The sequence below is a fragment of the Corvus kubaryi genome, unplaced genomic scaffold, assembly GCF_017639235.1.
Source record: "Corvus kubaryi isolate FWS band 111438036 unplaced genomic scaffold, C.kubaryi_AGA036_p1.0 37357, whole genome shotgun sequence".
NCBI lineage: Eukaryota > Metazoa > Chordata > Aves > Passeriformes > Corvidae > Corvus > Corvus kubaryi.
The window spans coordinates 2,653,708-2,672,831 of record NW_024581117.1 but is presented as its reverse complement, the minus strand read 5'-3'; the positions used below and the strand labels follow the sequence as shown (position 1 = coordinate 2,672,831).

The 19,124-nt window shown below is 39.5% G+C and overlaps 1 protein-coding gene and 1 long non-coding RNA gene across 2 annotated transcripts in view; one reads left to right on the top strand and one right to left on the bottom strand.

Annotated features, from left to right (window-relative positions):
* Window positions 1–4,535, bottom strand: PRXL2C (peroxiredoxin like 2C). Its single transcript, XM_042033347.1, has 6 exons — window positions 4,331–4,535; window positions 3,786–3,854; window positions 2,208–2,261; window positions 1,658–1,763; window positions 1,288–1,419; window positions 1–664 (listed from the first exon to the last, which is right to left on the bottom strand). The coding sequence occupies exons 1-6, from the start codon at window positions 4,520–4,522 to the stop codon at window positions 537–539; spliced, it is 681 nt and encodes a 226-aa protein (XP_041889281.1). The 5' UTR covers window positions 4,523–4,535; the 3' UTR covers window positions 1–536.
* Window positions 4,536–4,754: 219 nt separating this feature from the next.
* Window positions 4,755–19,124, top strand: part of LOC121667105 — a 74,104-nt gene continuing 59,734 nt past the window's right edge. The window contains exons 1-2 of the long non-coding RNA XR_006016910.1: window positions 4,755–4,838; window positions 8,112–8,211. This is a non-coding gene — a long non-coding RNA (uncharacterized LOC121667105). The remainder of the gene's footprint in view (window positions 4,839–8,111; window positions 8,212–19,124) is intronic.

The window sequence follows — 19,124 nt, the reverse complement described above, 5'->3', positions numbered from 1 at the left end:
TGTATTTAAAATATTTATTTGAAATTGTGAAATGTATTTCATAACTTCTGCCAGTGCCTGATGCAAAAGTAGGCATAAGCTTAAGTCCAGGTGTTCAAAATTGTGACATACAAAATTGTCATACAGTGTTGGAAGCTTTAAAAGAATTCTGAGAAGTCTTGGATTGAAAGCCCATGTTGATCTGCTGAAGGCAAGAATCCCAAATTCTTCCAGAGCAAAGTCTGATTTTTTAGTTTAGTGCACCTTGAACAATGATTTTTAAAATATATTACCAATATTGTTTGATGAGGCAATAATAAGCTGCAGGATGTTTTGCAATCATTCTCAGCTGAGTTTGTTTCTATTATCTTGTATTCAATGGAAATAGCGCTTTTGTGTCTCTCTCTAGAGTCAGGTAGTTTATTTTATGCTTTTATTTTCTACATAAGGTTTCAGATGTCCCACAAAGACACAACAGAACCGATGCTTGTTGGAATTCACTGGAGAACTGTTCTTGTAGAGCACGAATTTTAAAAAAAGTATATATTACATCAGTGTCATATGTCAATAATCTGGGGTTTGTTTGAGAAATTCACTGTTTTAACTCCTGCCAGCTGCAAAACTGTATTAATGGGAACATGATCCAGCCTGTTTTTATCAAGGTGCAAAAAATGAACTTCATTGCCTGGAATGAGAATAACATGTAAATTATTGAATAAATATTTATTTATTCAAAGATGTAAGTGAATTGAAGCAGCATTCTGACTACCTACCAGTTATCGTACAAATGTGTACTAGTCCTATAGACTGCACAATATACTGTATTTTAAACAATGACAATTGTTTAATTATGTTTGAATTTTAATTATGTTAAAGAAGCAAGAAACACTGAAGCACCTAACTAGTTTAAATCTGCTGTAGCATGATGTTTCCTAATAATGTGATGACTGTCATGTTGCAATTCCCCCTTCACATTCTGCTTCTCTACTAAAACCACATTAAATGCCTCAAATCAAATGTGAAAGCAGAATGTAGGTAAATACCACGATGTCAAGAAAACCCTCCAAACTTTGAGGCAGTTGTTCCATCAGCACTCCAATCTATTTCTGCAGGACTGTGATCAAGTTTATGCCACCTCTGTGGGAGATAGGACTACAAAATGACACTTTGCAGATTCCTTCATGCGACAGAAATCACACAAGTTCAACACAAGACTGTCTCCTTGGGACCCACAGGGACAGCAGGCGAGATGGCAGCAAACAGCGGAATGAGACAGTTGTAACTTTCACGCAAAACAAAGCAGCTCACCTGGGCCTATAATCAAAGCTCCTCCCTGCTGAGCAGGGTCTCCTTGAAAATCAAAAGCTGGGCCAGTCATTGCTCTCCATATACTCCTAATGCTTCCCAGAAGTGTGTTTGATTTCACATGAGGGCTCCGAACTAAACAAAACCACAAAACACTTGTTATCTAGAAATACGAAAGTATATAAGAACAACAACATTGAACAGCTGCTGTGAATAGTTTAGAGATTCCTGACTATCAGTGTTTTCTCAAAATATAGCCTATGAGAGACAGTCTGGTGGGCAACTCACTCTTTACATTGTGGCCATACTATTTTATCAGAGCATTTTTGTTTTGTTTGTGAAAATCTAAATAAGATGAGAAAAGTATTCTTACCTGATACTTTATTACCTTCACCTCTTTTCATGCCAAGTATTTTATAAATTTCCCTTTGTGGATCTACATACATTTCATGTGTATACCCAGTTAAACTGCAAAAGGGCTGCAAAACAGAGGTGTACATACACACACATACACACACAGAAATAAGAAGTAATATCTGTAAGGTTAAGGCAGTAACTAGTTAGGGTCTACTGACAACAGAAAAATTACTGATGCCCTGCCAGCTCCACCTTCCCCCCTCTTATTTGAAAACTGTGTGTTTGTTATGTTAAAGTGGAAAATTTTTTAGCCTCAAAGCTTCTATTAAAACAAAGCTTCCAGTGAAATCAGGAAAAGATGTTTCCTTAGCAACCCCTGGTGGTTTTTAAACTGAAAGTTTTAATTACTTGCTTTACTCATGTATTGCTATTAGAATTGCCTCATGAATACTATCCTTTTTTATTGCCATTGCAAAAGACCACCTTTTCAAGCAAAACAAATCCCTCAATACAGACCATTAAGACACAATAGAAGATACATTGTATTTAATGTCTACTTTATTTACCTTGATGTGATGATATGATGACTGTCCAATAACTATAAGCCTCACATTCGATTCCTGGAACAGAACATGGGTACTGAAGCTGTAAAGAGGAACTGGGTGTTTCCACATGACTTCAGAACATTAACAGAATCTGGTATTCCAAGTTAGTGATTGCAGAGCACTGACTTAAAATTATTTGACGTTAACATTACTTACATGTTTGGAGACTGCACTTTTGTATATCACCCACAATTAGCAGCTACATTAATTTATTAAGTGAAAAATTATTTTTAAAGATAACTTTTAAATTACAGGTGCGTAAACTTTGAGTTTCCTGCAGCGTTGGTAGGATTGTCTTTTCAATTGATTAGAACGTATTATGATTTTGGAAACTCAAAATTTCCACTCAGTTGCACCTACATCTAAAGAAGCAGCCCAAATGGTGCCCAAACATCTATGATTCACATACGTGGACACCCATTAATAGATATAACTTGCATTCACATGCACTGCTGTCTATTGCAGGTGCAACCTTAGGCCTGAGTCTAAAACAGGGGCCAAATCTGAAGTCCATTTAGGTATCAGTAAAACAGTTAGTAAGTGTAAGGTTGTTCTGCTAGGGTGTAATACTTGCCCTTCCCATATAAAATCATTGCCCATATAAAATCATTTTGCTTGTTATGAAAAGACACCCTCCTAAAACCAGAATACTTGCACTAAGAAAAGTGTGGATATTTTTGACTCTCTGTATACATTTATTTGAGGAGCCAAATTAAGAAAATGTCCTTTTGAGTAACACTGATCAAACAGTTTAGAAATATCTGTCCTGAGAAGGGAAGCTGACAAAGAAATTGCCTATTTTTGTCCTCAAATTCCTAGTCCATCTCAGATGGACTTAGAGTTGCTGTTTCTGTCAGCAATGACCTGAGTCTCTGTCATTGGCTATGCTGCTGTTGGGAATAAAGTTTGACAGAATTTCAATCAGCAGTCTAGGAGAGACAGATTGACCTTCCACATTTAGCAGGAGATCATTGTCTTCTCTGGTGTCTCCTACCACCCAACAAATACACATCGATAGCAACCCCTACCCACTCTACTTCTCCTTTCTGTCGCTGTCATTCCTGTTTGTGCAGCTGCCTGGAGAGCAGGATACACTATTAATGCAGCTTACAGATCACCATAGAAAAAGATACTATTTTTAATCCAGATCAATTTTCTGATCTTGTTCCGTGCACAACCATCAGTTAGCTCTACTAACATAATGGAAAGGCCACTAGTTAGCAGTCAGAAGACAGCTGTCCAGGGCACTGCTAATACCAAAAGAAATGCCTGTCAGATGTTGTCTAACTGTTCTGAACACAGCAGTAAAAAGAGCACCAAGCTAATAGGGGAGGGAGAAATAATGCTGCTGCAACAGTGTGTAGTGCCATAAATCCTTTCCTGTGTCTCCTAGGCAGATTCATTATTGCTTTTGCAGCAAACAATGAAAGTGCTTCTTCTGAGCCATTTTTTTATTCCTAGAAGCCTTACATAAGCCTGCAGTTGGACATAACAAATCTTCTTGATTGCAGCCACAAACATTAATGGCAGAGTACTTACTTGTAAAAATGCTTTGGGGACTTTTGCCAGATCTTCTACATACTCCTTACAGGTGTAACACAAAAAATTCTGCAACATACCCAGTTGAATGTGTCAGGAACAGATAAAACTGCACAGCAATGAAGCAGTAGACTTTGGGCTGCACCCACTTTGGAGGTGATCCGGAACAAGGAATGGGAAAGATTCCAGCCACCAAATTTGGATTAGGATACTGGTTTAATCCAAGCCTGAACAAGGACACTGGGCCTGCAGCCTTGCAAATATTTTTATCTCTAGATATTTTAGGAATGTGATAGCTGGCTCGACAGCTGGGAAATCAAGGAACATGATACTTGTTTCCCTAAACACCCGGCTGAAGAAGTATTTCCTTTCTGGTGAATAGTGTGTCACTTTACCAAAGAACAGGGGGTCTCAGGAGCAGCACTGATCTCCTTTGTGCTTTCTTCCCCGTCCGCTCCAGCCGATCCCGTGCTGAGCGCCCGCACCCCCGCCCTCACACAGCCCCGCCGGGAGCCGGGCTGGGCCCCGCGACGGCCCCTCCTCACCCGCACGAACACCACGATCGCTTTCTGCTCCCCGTACAGGGCCTGGAAGGGGACGCTGCTCCCGTCCGCGTCCAGCACCAGGCAGCGGGCGGCCTCCCGCAGCTGCTCCTGCTCCGGCCGCTCCGGCCGCCGCCCGCAGCCCCGCGCCCGCCGGACCTGCTGCGTGACCGGGGGCGCCGGCGGCCCGGCCATGGGAGAGCCGAAAGGAAAGGCGGAGCTGGAGCGGAAAGGCGCGGGGCGTTGTGCGACGGCGAGGAAAGCGACGGGGCCGGGGTGGAGCGGGGCGGCTCGTTCCCGTCCGCGGGAGCGACCTCGGGCAGCCGCGCCGCGGTCCAGGAGGAGCTCGGTGTTCGGATGGACAGAGCGAGAAACCTGCGGCCGAAACCGCTGCGCGTCCGTCAGCCACGGCCGGCGTGCGGTTTGTGCCCGGGAAACATAGGGAAGTCACCCGGAGCTTCCCAGGAATGGCGTGCGAGCAGGAGCGGTAACATGGTCTTACGGCCTCGAGGTCGGCGTTCGCTTTGCGGGAGGCCGCAGCACTGCGGGCCGTAAGCGAGATAGAAAACTGTTCTTGAGGAGCTGTCGAGCTGCTGTATCAAAGAACACACCAAACCCGGTGTCCCTATTCCTGCAAAAGCAGAGCTTCACAGTACCTTGAGAGCTGAATAGCAGAAGATGCTCGAGTGCACGCAGAAATGAATGAACAGTCCTTAAAATAAGAAAACTGCTAGGTTGTTGGAAGAGTATTGTAGTCTCTTAGATTGTTGTGTCAGCTGAAAGCTTACGAGGATGAGGGTACTTTTCTTAGTGGGCAGAGGAAAAAGAAGTGTCAGACACAATAGGACTGGGGGATCTCCAGAAGTTATTCTGCTTTGTGAAACTCTCTGATTGTATTAACTCCAAAGTTTCTCTTGGCAGACTGCCCCAGGGTCTAAATGTTAATGTTATTTAAACTTATGTCCCCTGTGCTTTGGGTTAAGCCCACTGCTTTTATATTAGGGTGAGTGAGCACATAGTGATGCCTTTTCCTGGTCTTAAAATCAAGAGGCATACACGGTTAGAAGGGGAAAAGGGATTTTACCTTGGTATTTATTTTTAAGGATCCTTAGGTGTACACGTCCAGGTCATATGCATTGAGATGTACCCCACCGAGTCTTTCCCTGTGTCTCTGTGTCTCTCCTCTTCCCCGCGTCCCCCCAACATTGGGTATAACATTATAGGTTTTACTAATTAGCATATCTATCAAAGATTCCCCAATGAGAGGCTCAAGTGAGCCCCCTCCTCCCCAAGGAACCTTCCCCTGGATGGTTCTATCTTGGTTTACAGAATGTGTTCTGGAGAGGACCTTGGGGTCTGGGGCACACTGATCCCTAACTACGAAGCCTCTAAAATGTTTAGTCTCTTAGCTTAACAAACAAGTCCAAGAATGTAGGCAAAAGCACTAGGAATACAGAAGCTGTAAGAAGGTATAACAGGGGTATAAAAGAAAAGGCAAAAATCTTCATGGCATCAATAGAACATGTTAAATCTTGCCGCTCAGTATGTCCTCACAAGGAATTTGATTTAAAAGGTGATGAATTCAAATTAGTACAGATTAGTAAAGAACTTTGGAAAATTTTGAAATTTAGAATTCTGCTAGATGCAATTGGACCCAATGATTTTAAAGGTATTTTCCAACCTAAGTGATTCTATGATTCTGAAATAATTCGGGCAGTATTCCCCATTGTTGTTCTCATCAGGCTTCCTTGTTCAGTTACCAGTATGCTGTCCAACACATTTCTTCCACTGGCAGTTCATAAACTAAACTGTGAGCTGTGCAGCAGTGCTCTGCATCTCCCTCAGCAGTACTAATGGGAATGTGCTGACTACACTAGACTACTTCAGGACATAACAAAGCAGAGAACTGACGACTTTTGACAGGCTTTGGTCTGCATCTTGAAGCTGTAGGATAGGCTATAACCTTGCTGTGTTATGCCTGCAGTAAAACAGGGTAGCACTGGGCAGGGCTCTGGGGCACAGCTCAACAGTCGATCGTCAGTAGGGCTTGGACCAGAGCCTTTGCCACTGCAGCTGGAAATCAGAAGAGGCAGTCATATCACTGTAGGGGATCTGCTGCTGCAGCCTCTGACTGGGAGCACACATGGGGATGAGACTGCTGATGAAAAGAATTGGGCATTGTGGTGTCACAAACTCAGAGGATACTGCCCCGGGTCAGTCTGTACATAGTTGATCTTGAGCATCCAGAGAGCTTGTTCTTTCTTGATTTGAAATGAAATCTGAGGAGCCCAAGAGAGGCACTCTGCCTGTCTGGGAGAGGTGGTAATCATTCCTACTAGGCCAATGAAGACTGCCTGCAGACTTTGCTTTATTTATGTAACTTGGCCTCCTTAAACTAGCTGAAGAAGCACATCCTTAACAGCTGGTTTCAGCAGTATACAAGTGAGCAACAGCAACTTTCTTCTGAGGATATTTGCCAAAGCATTCCCTAAAGCCCCTCAAACAGCATGTTTCTAACTTTTAGTGGAGAATCCTAAGTGTAGCTAGAATACAAATTGCTGTCACCCCCAGTTTTACAGAGAAAGAACAGAAGCAAAGGCAGTTGTATTCTGACTTGTTCTCTGAAAGAGGAAACACTCAAAATTAGCAGCCATGTTTTGAAAGCTGAAGCTTAAAGTCTTACATTAATATATACTTAACAGAAGTGCAGACATAAGTTTCACTTAGATGGGAAGAAAGAATCCCTATGTGCTGATACTCTGGACAGTACCAACTGTCAAAGCGTGCAGTCTACTAGAACCACATAATTCTTCAGTGTGTGCTGTGGACAGGGAAATTTCCTTTTCTTTCCTTTCCCATCTTGTCTTTATAGGTTACAAATATAGAAATGTGGATAACTTAAAGAACCACGTGTCAGAGTGATGTATTTTTCATTGTCTTAAGGAGAATCAATCAGTGCACTTACATTAATAATTTTGATTCAGGATGCAAGTCACTCCTCACTGCACTGCAATTTAGAGTTGTAGAAAGAAACTTAGCTAATATTTAATTAATCAAGGATTGGGTTACTTTGTACTGTGGATAAGAAACTCAAATTCCTACCATTTCAAGAGGGAAAACAATAATTACGCAAAGATGGCAGTTAAATTGTTTGTTCTGTATTGACTAGTGAAACAAAAAACCAGCTGTAATTATGCAGCCTTAATTCCTTTATATACAGCAGCTGAACAAAATATTTGACAAGAGAGGTGTGGCCTGTATCAATACCATAAATGCACCACCTAAAGTATATGGTGTTTGTTTGTACAGCAACCTGTTATTATCAATTTACTACATGATGTACTGTTTATTTAGCACAAGGATATTTGTTCTTCTTGTTAATCTAATATTGTTTAGCTAGAGATAACATGGTTATTACTTATCAGCAAAAAATAAATTAGTGTTTACAATTCCAGGGAAAAACATCATGCTAAACACCAGCTAAGAATGACTTGTTTTTAAACTGCTGTTGTAATTACAAAGGAGTAAAAATGTGGACTGTCCTGTAGATAAGACAGTTTTTTCTCTATGAGGGTGGTGAGAGAAGTTGTGGTCTCCCTGTTCCTGACAGTGTTCAAGGCCAGGCTGAATGGGGCTTGGAGCAAACTGGTGTAGGGGAAGATTCCCTACCCATGGCAGGGGAGCAGAACTAGGTGATCTTTAAAGTCCCTTCCAACTCAAACTATTTTATGTTTCTATGATAAGAGGCTTTTTCCTTTATGTCTGCCTTTCATTGTTCCCTTAGTGTCACGATATCCTGGGGGTATGCTTGAATAGCACCATGAAGTGATTCTTCTGACCAGCAAGGACAGTAATTTGAAGCCTTGAAAGAAATTTTGAAAATGGTGAGTTCATCTCCAGTTTTGCTATCTGCTGTGTGTTCTCATCCCGATGTTGTTTCTCATTAGTTTTGCTTCCTGCTTTGTGTTTTGTGGTTGTTTTTTCGTTTGTTGGTTTTGTGTATGTGGTTTTATGTTTGGTTTGGTTTGTTTCTCTGTTTTTGTTTGTTGAGGGGAGGTTGGTTGTTTGTTTTTTTCCCTGAAGGGGGAATTATTGCGGTATCAAAGCTTGCCTAAGTTGTGCTTTTTGTCTCCCTTTAAAAATTCAAGATTATTTACCAGACTAAAGGGCTTCATAAGTCTGGCTGCAGCATCAGAGTATCAGTATGTGTTTCATATTAACTCACTGTTGTTTCACAACACAGATAATAGAAATGTAATTTAAAATCTACTCAAATAGTTCAAGGATTATAATGACATATGGCAAGAAAATATTTCTTCTCTTGTGTCTGATATATTTAGTTTCATAATGCAAACCCTACACAGAGAGCAGCAGTACAAACTTTACTACACAATAAAATAACAGTATTAAGTGAAGTATGCACATTTTATTTAATATAGCCTCAAGGCACAAAGGGCATTTTTAATGCATTTTGCAAGAACTCTCTGAATTTGATCTATTTCTGTTTTGCAGCTACCTACTCTCTGTGCTGCAAATGAGAAACAGAGGTGACCATCTATATGCCAAGAGTAGTAAATTATGTGTGAAGACGCTGTTTATTTACTCTAAGTGCCACTGGTTTGAATCTTTTATAAAAGAACTAAGAGGAAGCAAATTACTACTTAAATAGATGAGACATGGTCAAAAAGCAAACAAAATATATGCTACAATCCAGACTGGCCAAACAGAATTATCTTGTATCTTGTTAGCAATAAGGCTCTTAGAAAGTAAGCTAATTATCATTAGTGTAAACCAGATGAGAAGATTAAAAAATAAAGAATGTGAAGAAAAGCAGGGGTGGTTTCATGGGGTGTTCAGGCCAAATTAAGCTTTACTTAAGACTGGTATCTTGCAAGGTAAACAAAACTTCCTTGAAAACTTTAGATACTTTTCCTTTTTAAAGTTCTCTCCCCCCCCCCGGGGGCCCCGCCCCGGTTTTTTGCTTACGTTTTTGCCTTTTCCTGGTCTTAAAATCAAGAATCAAACACGGTTAGAAGGGAAAAAGGGGTTTTAACTCAGTATTTATTTTAAGGATCTTTGGGTGCACCACGTCCAGGTGGAATGCACTGAAAAGCACACTGCAATGCCCACCCACAATAGTGTTATAATGGATACAACATTATAGGTCTTACTAATTAGCATATCTATCAAAGATTCCCCAATGAGAGGCTCGAGTGAGCCCCCCTCCCCAAGGAACCTTTCCATGGATGGTTCTATCTTAGTTTACAGAATGTGTTCTGGAGAGGACCTTGGGGTCTGGGGGCATTTTGATCCCTAACTACGAAGCTTCTAAAATGTTTAGTCTCCTAGCTTGACAAATAAATCTAAGAATGTAGGCTAAAAACCACTAAGAATACAAAAGCTATAAAAAGGTATATAAAGGAGTATAAAAGAAAAGGCAAAAAATCATCATGGCATCAATATGGAAAAGCTTATTTTGAGAAGGTTGTGGTTCCCAGCTACTATTTCTATTTTCTGTGTTCATAGAGAGCTGAATGTGTACTTAGCAGTAGATTCAGTTCAAATGGCTCTTTTATGTATGGCAACATTGATATTTAGCTACAGTTAGGAATTCCCTTCTTGAGACCAGTGGATGGTATAATATTTTCGCTGGAGGCTAACAGCTTGCTCTAATTATAGCACAAGATCTCATTTATTTCTTGGCATATGATTAAGAGTAGCATCACTTTAGCATCAGACGTATCTCTTGAGCCTCTTTGCTAGAGGCATCAATTAGAAACCCAGGCCAGTTCTCATAAAGAGGTAGATTTGATTTTTTCACAAGATTGTGTCTGCTTGTATACTAGGGACTACAAATCCATGGCCCGTGTCCACCCTCCTGCCTTTCAAAATGGCTAATAAGTGTTGCCTAATTCTCTCTTAATATTGACTGAGACGATGTGTGTGCCACGCTGTGATGAAGCAAGCCACAGTTTTCATTTAGTGGGTACTTCCTTAAGAAATTATTTAAATAAGAAAAGGAGTCTGAAGGTAAAGTGTCTAATGGCCATGTGAACCCTTCATCAGAAGCTTTAGACATTACAGCTTTCCAGCTGGCTCTCTTAGGAGGGCCTTTAAAATCCTCTCCAGTGGAAATAATGTATTTGGTTTGTTAACAATCAAAGCTTTTACTACAGCCAGTAAAATTCATGACAGAGCTGAGGTGGAGGACCTAGCCCTGAAAGCCTTTTGGATCTGAGTTCATGTGGATGTTGGTGTGAATCCTGCACTTGGTTCTTTGAGAGATGATCGTTGGCTTAAGGCTCAAAAATATGGCCCTTTCCATATCTCCAGTGTTTAAACTAAAGAAAGATGTTTTTCCTTCTGTTGTTTGCATTGTAATTATGTTACTTACTTCAACAAAAATGTCAATCTGCTCCATATTTTTCTTTCTTAAAGAAGCTACTTATTCTTTCCCTGTTTTTCAGTTGCTACATTCAATTATCTTTTTTATATATTTCTAATGCAGTCATTCGTTTATGCACAAAGCTAGCAGTTAAAGTGAAGATCAGGATAAAAAGGGGAATATATATACATTAAATACACCTTAGTTAGAGACAACCATAAATTAAAATATATTAACATATGAACTAAACCACAAATTCTTTAACTGAAATGTCTGTAAATGTAAAACAAGTTTATCTTTCTTTGCATATCGGTGAAAGGGCATTCAAATTAGTTCACATATATGTACTGTTGTTTCATTACACCATCATCCTTCATGTAAGTTAGAATGTGCAATGTCCTTCTGTCTACAACCTAAGGTTTCACATGTAAAAGCTGAAGAGTAAAGTGCACAAAACCAAAATCTGTTAAAAGAAAATAATGGGAAAGGAATGAAACATCCCTCTAAGCTTTATTTATTTATTTATTTATTTATTTCCCTCATTGTTCCTCTATAAAATGTTTGCAACAATTTTAACTTCATTTTCTGGATGCTGATGCTTATGTATCAATCATTTGTTAAATGCAGCTGCTGCCATTTCTGCATAGTACATGAGTCAGATTTTTTTTTCAAACTGAATTGACTTGTGCTTTCTCCAGAGAATGATCAACAGCCAATGTTTAAAAATTCTCCTTAGGCACTTTAAAATTCAAGCTGTGGCCCTGCCATGGTTTCCAAGGTCTTGACATAGAACCCTAGTGATTTCAATATTGGTTTGATCATATAAATAAATTAGCTAGGTATTGTAACAATCAATCTGCAAAACGTGTGTGTATCTATGCTGCTGCTATCATTAATTCTACAAAAGGAAATCCTTTAAAGAAGCAATAATTATTGTTTGAAAATACCAGAAGAGAGAAGATGTCTGGCTTACAGTCCAAATGGGATCAACACAACTGTGTCTGGAATTGCTGTACCAGCAGGAATCTCTTCTTTCTAACATAATTTGTGTGTCCCTTCCTGAGTAGTTATTGCCATGTTGCTTTTCTTAAATGAAAAGTTCACATGACAGAAAAGAACAAATCAGAACTGAAGAATTCTTATTCCTTCCTCCTGCTTAGTGGACTGCTGATTGCTAAGGCAGGCGAGTCTAGGCAGGGACTGTTTGTATGTATTTATTTATTTTTAAAAATTTATAAAATTTTGATTGTCTCAGTCTATGGATGTATTTATTTTACTCTAAAAATGAATTCAGGAAGTACATGTATAATTGGAAATACATGTATAATTATTCTTTTTCTCCATGATACATTTTTCACATGTGTGTGTGTCTGCTTTGGAATGCTGCTTCTGTGGCCTGTCCTCTGTGTCTTGTGGCAGTGACTTTTGCATAAAAGCTTTGATAAAGTACTTCTGAAAATCATACTTTTTATTTTTCCTTGTATATCTGTGTAGCTGTATTCTAAACAGGTCATTGTAATTCAGGCTCTGTTTCTGACAATGTAATAAGGAGATTGTTCACACTTGAAAGTTAATTCTGACTAAAGTAGATGTAAATTTAATTTCTGTAGCTGCTGCTGAGTAACTCCACTTGTCGATATGCTTATTTGAACTCTGCTTATCTGAAATAACTTTCAAATAATGAGACTAAATCAGAATAAGGAATGATTCTCTAGGAAAAACATGTAAAAACATGAAGGGGTTCAGAATATCTATGACTCATTTTGTGGACAAGCTGTGAGAAGTCTTCAGTGGGACAGCTTCTAGATTTGTTTGGGAATCTCAGGTGATAAAAACATCTTGAAGTATCTTTGTTGTTTTCTCTGATGTCACTTAGATAAGAGACTTTTTATCTAATTTGAAATTCACCTAAGAATTCTCCTTTCTTGGAAGGAAGCAGGTGACAATCTTCTAGAGCAAGTTATTTACCAGATTCCGGTTCCAGAAAAAAAGATCTCAAAGAGCAGGGAGTCAACAGCTGGCTCACTGAATGGTGAATACACCAGTCTTTTCACAAAAAGGGTGGTATAGTCTGTCTGCAGTTTTCCACACAAATTTAAATACTTTATATAATCCAAGAAAGACTTTATGCCTTCCTCAAGTTGTTAGAAAGAGGTGTCACCCATAAAGTGGAAGAGCTATCTGCCATAGGTATGAAAATTCCATTTTCCTGGATGCACTATCTGTTTCTGTGCATTTTTGAAGCATTTGTGGGGTCTGAACAGTGGTTTGCTTTTAAGTATAGCATGCCATAATACTTGTACTGGAAGGCTTGTAAAAGATGGAGGGGATGGGAAAATTGTATGCCGTGAGTGCAGAAGTGTCTGTTACTAGTTCTCTTGACTACTTCAGTAACATGTCAACCTGGAATGACAAGCTTTCACTAGAAAGTTGCTGGTTCTGCTTCTGTAACAAACAGAAATGCAAAGATAATGACCATGAATGTAAAAATCCAAATTCTGCATAGAAAGAATCACCAGTGTTACACCTTTGAAAAGATTCTGCATCGAAAGCAATCTTTACTTAAAACTGGCAGTACCGAAGTTGCCACTGGCTACTACTTTTTAATGCTTTCTCTAGATGCTGCAATGTCTAGCCTGTCCCACTTCAAATTAACAGTTCATGACTTGTACTTCTAGGGGGAAATGTAGTTGTACCACTCTTCTCAAGTCTGAGTGAAATAAAAGCTCTTTTCCCATTGAAGCTGTGGCATGACCTTGTCGAGCACTTCTTGACATGTGGGGTTGTAAAAGTGTGCACAGGTACAGCACAGCAGTTGAAGACAAGAGGCAAAGGAGTGTAGAGTATTTAAACAAAAATGCAGTGTAAAATTTAGTTTGACAGAATGCAATTGCAAAAATGTGATTTAGTCAGAACTCCAAGGAAAACCTTGTTCACAGTGCAGTTGAGATCTCTGAGGACCATAAATACTTCAGATATAAGTTTAATATTGCATCTAAAAGGCAGTGCAGCCAATAATTCAGCCTGACACCATGCTGGCGTATTATTGAATACCATCTTAGAGGCAAGAATACTACCTATGAAGTCATTAGTGTTAATGCCTGCTGTCTGCCTAGAAACAGGTGCTCTTTGACAGTTACTAGTTACCTTAAAAAGAAGAAATCATACAGCATATATTTCATATGACTTACACATAATAAACTTTCAGATTTAATAGTCTTTCAGAAGATTGGGGTATATAGTAGCACTTGGAGGAAACAAGTATTTGTGAAACTCTTAATTCTAGGACTGAAAGAAACCCATTTTCTCTCAGTGTGCAGAAAGAGCCAGTGGGGCATCCACCTTTCATGTACCTCTCACATGGTCTCCTGTAAGATTATCTTGAGCTGGTGGGATTTCATTCAGGGACCAGTCATAAGCAAAACAGCCACAATTTGGGGAGCCTGAGTTGGGGTTGTACACCTAATGTTTTCCTTCTGCCAATCTTTTCTTCTTGTTTTCCTCTGCTCCATATGGTTTATGCATGGGTAACTGTCTCTTTGGGAACTTTCTGCACTGGCATATGTTTTCTGTGAGTCATAGTCCCTTTGGAAATGTCCTGCTACTGGTAGTGATCATCTATTACTGCAGGACTAGGCCCTAGGGTATATCACCGTGTCCCGCAGCTGTAGGGAGGAGGAGTAGAGAAGATCCAGCAGGCAGGAATTGTGCAGCAAGATTGATTGATTTAATTATTTTACAAACTCTTTTATAGAATTTTTTCTTCATAGTCTAATCGGACAAGGATCAGCCACCCCTTGGGGTGATTGGCTAAAATCCTAAAACATCCATTGTCAAAATATTTTTCTACTGTACCATAAACAAGACTTTTCACGGCTGGAGGTGTTTGGCTGTTTACATAACTCTGCTACCTCTTCTGTGAGCGAGAAAAGTCTCTCACAGACTTAGAAAATAGCAAGAAAATCCTTGCTAGCAGCATTTTTGTATCTACAACCATCTATGGGCTGTAGCTCTTCAGGGGTGTCCCTACTCTAGTGTGCATCACTAGTGGACCACAGTCCCTTCAGGGCATCCTCACTGTGGGCTGCAGTCCATTCAGAGCACCTCTCTCTATGGAGAACCTCCAAAGGGCTCATCTCCATCCATGCTCTCAACGATGTCCCCATCCATTCTCTGTTCATCCTTTCCTGGCAGCTGTCACATTTTTTAAACGTCTGGACAGAGGCACCATACGGTTGATTGAAATTTTGGTGTGGGACATGGGGTGCACAGCTAGAAACAGCTGTGATTACACAACACAGCTGTGGAATGCCTCCCTGCAGGGCACCCTTGCAGCCCCTGGATACAGAAACCCCCACAGTTTGTGCCCAAAACCAGCTGGGTGCTGTCTCTTGGCATAGCACGCTGTGCCCCTGCAAGACAAACTTTTACTGAGTGGATTCCAAAGACATCCCAGGGTAGTTCAGGGTCTACCTAAACAGTAAAATCTGTTTTGTTTTGTTTATTCTGTAGTTGTGTCTTGTTCTTTGATATCTATGAAATACTTAAAACTGATATAGAAATCAATTGCATTTCTTGTTCGTTAGTAGAAATGTCTCTTTGGAAATGGTTCCTCCTCAAGGATTTTACTGTGTCCACTGGACATAACAGTGGAAAACAGAGGAGAGAAATTAAAATAAATGGAACTGTGAGTGTGCTCAGAAATTATATGTGATAATGATTTGTTCATGACACTGACTTCCACTGAAGAAAGAAAGTGCTTTCAATTACAAAGATGAGTTTTGCAGAGCAATGGCTTAATATGAAGACTGAGGAAATGCTGCTCATCACTGGAGCATAGCTGCTGTAATGACTTATATCTGAAGCTGGTGATAGGCACCAGCTTTATCTGGTGTAAATGCTGCAGTTAATTTCCTTTTCATAAACAAATACACTACCAGTAGTTGCTATGTTTTCCATGATTCTCCATAGTCTCTTATTTGACTTCTAGTATCCATTCAAGAGCCCTTAATTTTTCTTTTTAATTTTTTTTTTGTTACATTTACATCTCGACGCAAAAGATCAAGGTGTAAATGCTGTAGTTAAAAAACTCCGGGCAGATGAGGAAGGTTCTTCAATGAAGTCACCTGACTGTGGAGTAAGCTAATGGATGAAATAAAAGTGAATTTAAACTGCAATTTGCAATGCTTGCCTGCTAAGAAAATCTTTTTTGTATGTATGTTACTGCTGACAGAATTATATTAATAGAAAGGTTAAAAACAAGAGAAATCAGCAAGAAAATGAGAATTTGAACATTCTTGGTTTAAATGCACACTGGAGACACAAGGAGTTCAGGGTCCATTGTGAAGCATTCATTGAATGACCTAAAGACTTGAAAATGCATAGGAACTGTGGTGATGGCTGCCTTACATGAAGCAGAAATAAACATAATTGTACTCATTTAAATTGTTGATTAGACATAAAAATTTAAAAGGCAAGTGGAGTTTTTTTTTTTCCTGACTACTGATCACAGTTAATAGGAGCAGATTTTTTTACAGCTGAGAGAGTCTGAAGACATCTGGGTCTCAATAATAATTAAATTTGAGACACAAATCATCTCAACAAAATGATGATCATGCTGGCATTTGTTTTGCAGTTCTTCTTGGCTGGTATGTTTTGTTTTCTGGCTTGCTTCTCTAGTAGCAGTGTTGGAGGGGTCAAGTCTGTTACATGTCAGGCTTGGTTTTAACTTGTGTTGGGGCTCTCTTTTGTTGCTGTGAATTCGTTTTTAAAATTGTAGGTGTTTTATTTCACAGAACGTGCATGTGGTTCCTCTTAGATGGGATCTTTTGAAATACTTAATCTGACTTCTGAATTGAACACTATTCTGGGTATGAATGAAAGAAACGTAGTTTGAAAGGTAAAGGGCTGAAGTGAAATGAAAATAAAGTTCAGGTGACATAATGTGGCCCTCTTATGAAAGACCATCCTAGGACCTGTAACTCAACTGAGAGTAGGCTGAGGACCAGAGGCTTTAAAAGCACCTTTAAATACAGCTTCCTTTGAGGGTGGAGGAGCACGTTCAGGTGACCGACAGAATGCACCTCTACGGATGAACCACATGGTGTCAGGAAAGTATAGCCCAGCAGTGCTCAGGTGTTGGGATTTCGGTCAGGCTGGATGTGGCTAACGTGGTGCCATCTTATCTTTGTTATGTGGCTCCAGTAAAAGGCTGGCCCTTCTACTTCTTTATTCTTACTTTTCTTTTTTTCTTGTTTTTCAATCTTTAGGTTTTCTTGACCCCTACCCCCCATGCTCCCACAGTCTTTATCTTGCTCTTTAGCTGCATATAATTTTTTGCTAAAATGCTGGACATAAATAATGAAGTCCTGCTGGTAAAATAAAATCCTGCTGGCATACATTTGGCAGGAGTTGTGTGCAGGCAACACAAGCCTTTCCTGTTTTTTTTCTGTGTTCAGAATTTTGCCCAGAATTGCAGCTTGAAAGAATGAGTCTTAAAGTAAGCTCTCTGGCTTTAACATTATTTATGTGAGGTAGTAAATAAGTAGGTTACGCATCTACTCAAAAATTAACAAAACTCCCCATTATTTTAATTAGGGAAAAAGATGTTATAAATTGAGTAAACATCAAGGAGGGCTAGGTAACAACCTAATTTTTCAAAAGGATTTTAATTACTTGGTTCTCCCTTCCCTCCCTTCCCTCCCTTCCCCAATACTTTGTTTCTAACCTTTACACATGCATTCAGCAAGGTCCTCTCCATCAGTCCTCCCCACCTCCCACTTAATGAACATTATACAAAGCCAAAGCAGCAACAATTTTAATATCTCTGTCCTGGAAAAAGCACAGTTCTTGTTGCACTGTGCTGCCACTGTGCTGCTTTGAGCATGGAAGGGTGAAAAAGAAAGTAAGGAATGGGTCTGATGAGCCAAGAGGAGAATGCAATATAGAAATGTGGACACATTTCTAGCCAAGAACTTCCTCTGTAGAAATATAGCATGCTATATTTTATGTATCTCAAATTAAAACATAGAGCCATATCTAATACCAGGGTGTGAAGGTATTTTAGAGCATCTGAAATCTAGGTGTGTCCCCAAATTTAACAGCTTGTGTTTGTGTTGGAAAGTATTACAGCTTCTTAAAAGCCCTTGCTTCTCCTTCAGACAAAGCAGAACTTACTCTGACACCAAGTAGGTTCTTCTGGATACTCAGCAGTTGCCAGGTGCGCATGTTTTTGTGCCAGCATACTCAGTAGAAAATTCACAGTACAGTTTTGTGCAAGTGCCTGCTGCAACAAAAAAGAAGTTTAGGTTGTGACTGCCTTTTCAAGGAAGCATTCATCAGAAGATATGTTTGTCCAATAATGATTTAATTTTAGACTGGGATTTACTGGAGTGATGATTTGGGGAAGGCATGCACTGAGAGAATAGAGTCACAAAACCAGAATGGAGTAGATCCTATTAATTCTAGATTGCCGCTGCCTAAAATGAATACTGTCTGAATGCTGGCTCTTTCATGCCACAAGAAACCCTGTCAGAAAAAAAAACCCCAAGCAATTAAAAAGGATGATAAAGCACTTTTGAGTTAATAAATTGAAGCTGTAGTGAGGTCCAGAAAATGGAGTCCTCAGACTCTACTTCTGATTGATGTATTAGCTGGGATATTTTTCAGAGTATGGAAGGAAAAAGTGATACATGCTAATGCAGATTGTATGTCATGTATGCAGTCTTTCTTATTATTTAAATAATTGGCTGTTTACACCACTTTGCTTCCTATTACCTAGCTAAAGCTTCCTGATACTTCAGTGCTATAATTCTTTGAAATCTGATGCAAATACATTTAGAACTCAAATATGAGGTTACAAAGCATTGTGGCTTACAGGGAGTTTCCACATACCACACTTTTAATGAAGCTTCCTATCCATTTCCTTTATGACTCAATTGATCTCCCCAACCTTTGGCATGGCATTCTAGTACATTTGCAGCTTTTCCTTTTTCCTAAATCAAAATTGGCCTATGGCTATCTTAACCATTTTGATGTGGAAACTTCAATTTCTGTCCTCCAAGGCTATCAAAAATAGTTAATTTTGGAAGGAAAAAGTCTTCATGAAATAAAGAAGAAGGAAAAGGAATATATAAAGCTACAGTACAATTTGCACTTATAATATGCTGTATCCCTGTCACTGCCCTTACTCTTTACACATCCACTCTGAATTAAATAGTCATTAACATTCCACAAAGTGCAGTGTATAATAGGGATTGTGATGCTGATTCTGGGCAAGTGGTAGTGTGAACTTCAGGAGGTTTTTTAATATTCATTGTACACACTTTGAAAAAAAAGACAGAACGTGTTTTTGAAACTTCACTGCTCATCTGTGGATCATTGCATGTATATTGTGAGCCCTAGTGGCCACTC

Coding starts and splice junctions, on each gene's coding strand:
- PRXL2C (XM_042033347.1), bottom strand. CDS start 4,522: ATGGCCGGGCCGCCGGCGCCCCCGGTCACGCAGCAGGTCCGGCGGGCG. Junction 3,855..4,330: donor CGATCGTGGTGTTCGTGCGG/GTGAGGAGGGGC, acceptor GGTATGTTGCAG/AATTTTTTGTGTTACACCTG. Junction 1,764..2,207: donor CATCATATCATCACATCAAG/GTAAATAAAGTA, acceptor TCTGTTTTGCAG/CCCTTTTGCAGTTTAACTGG.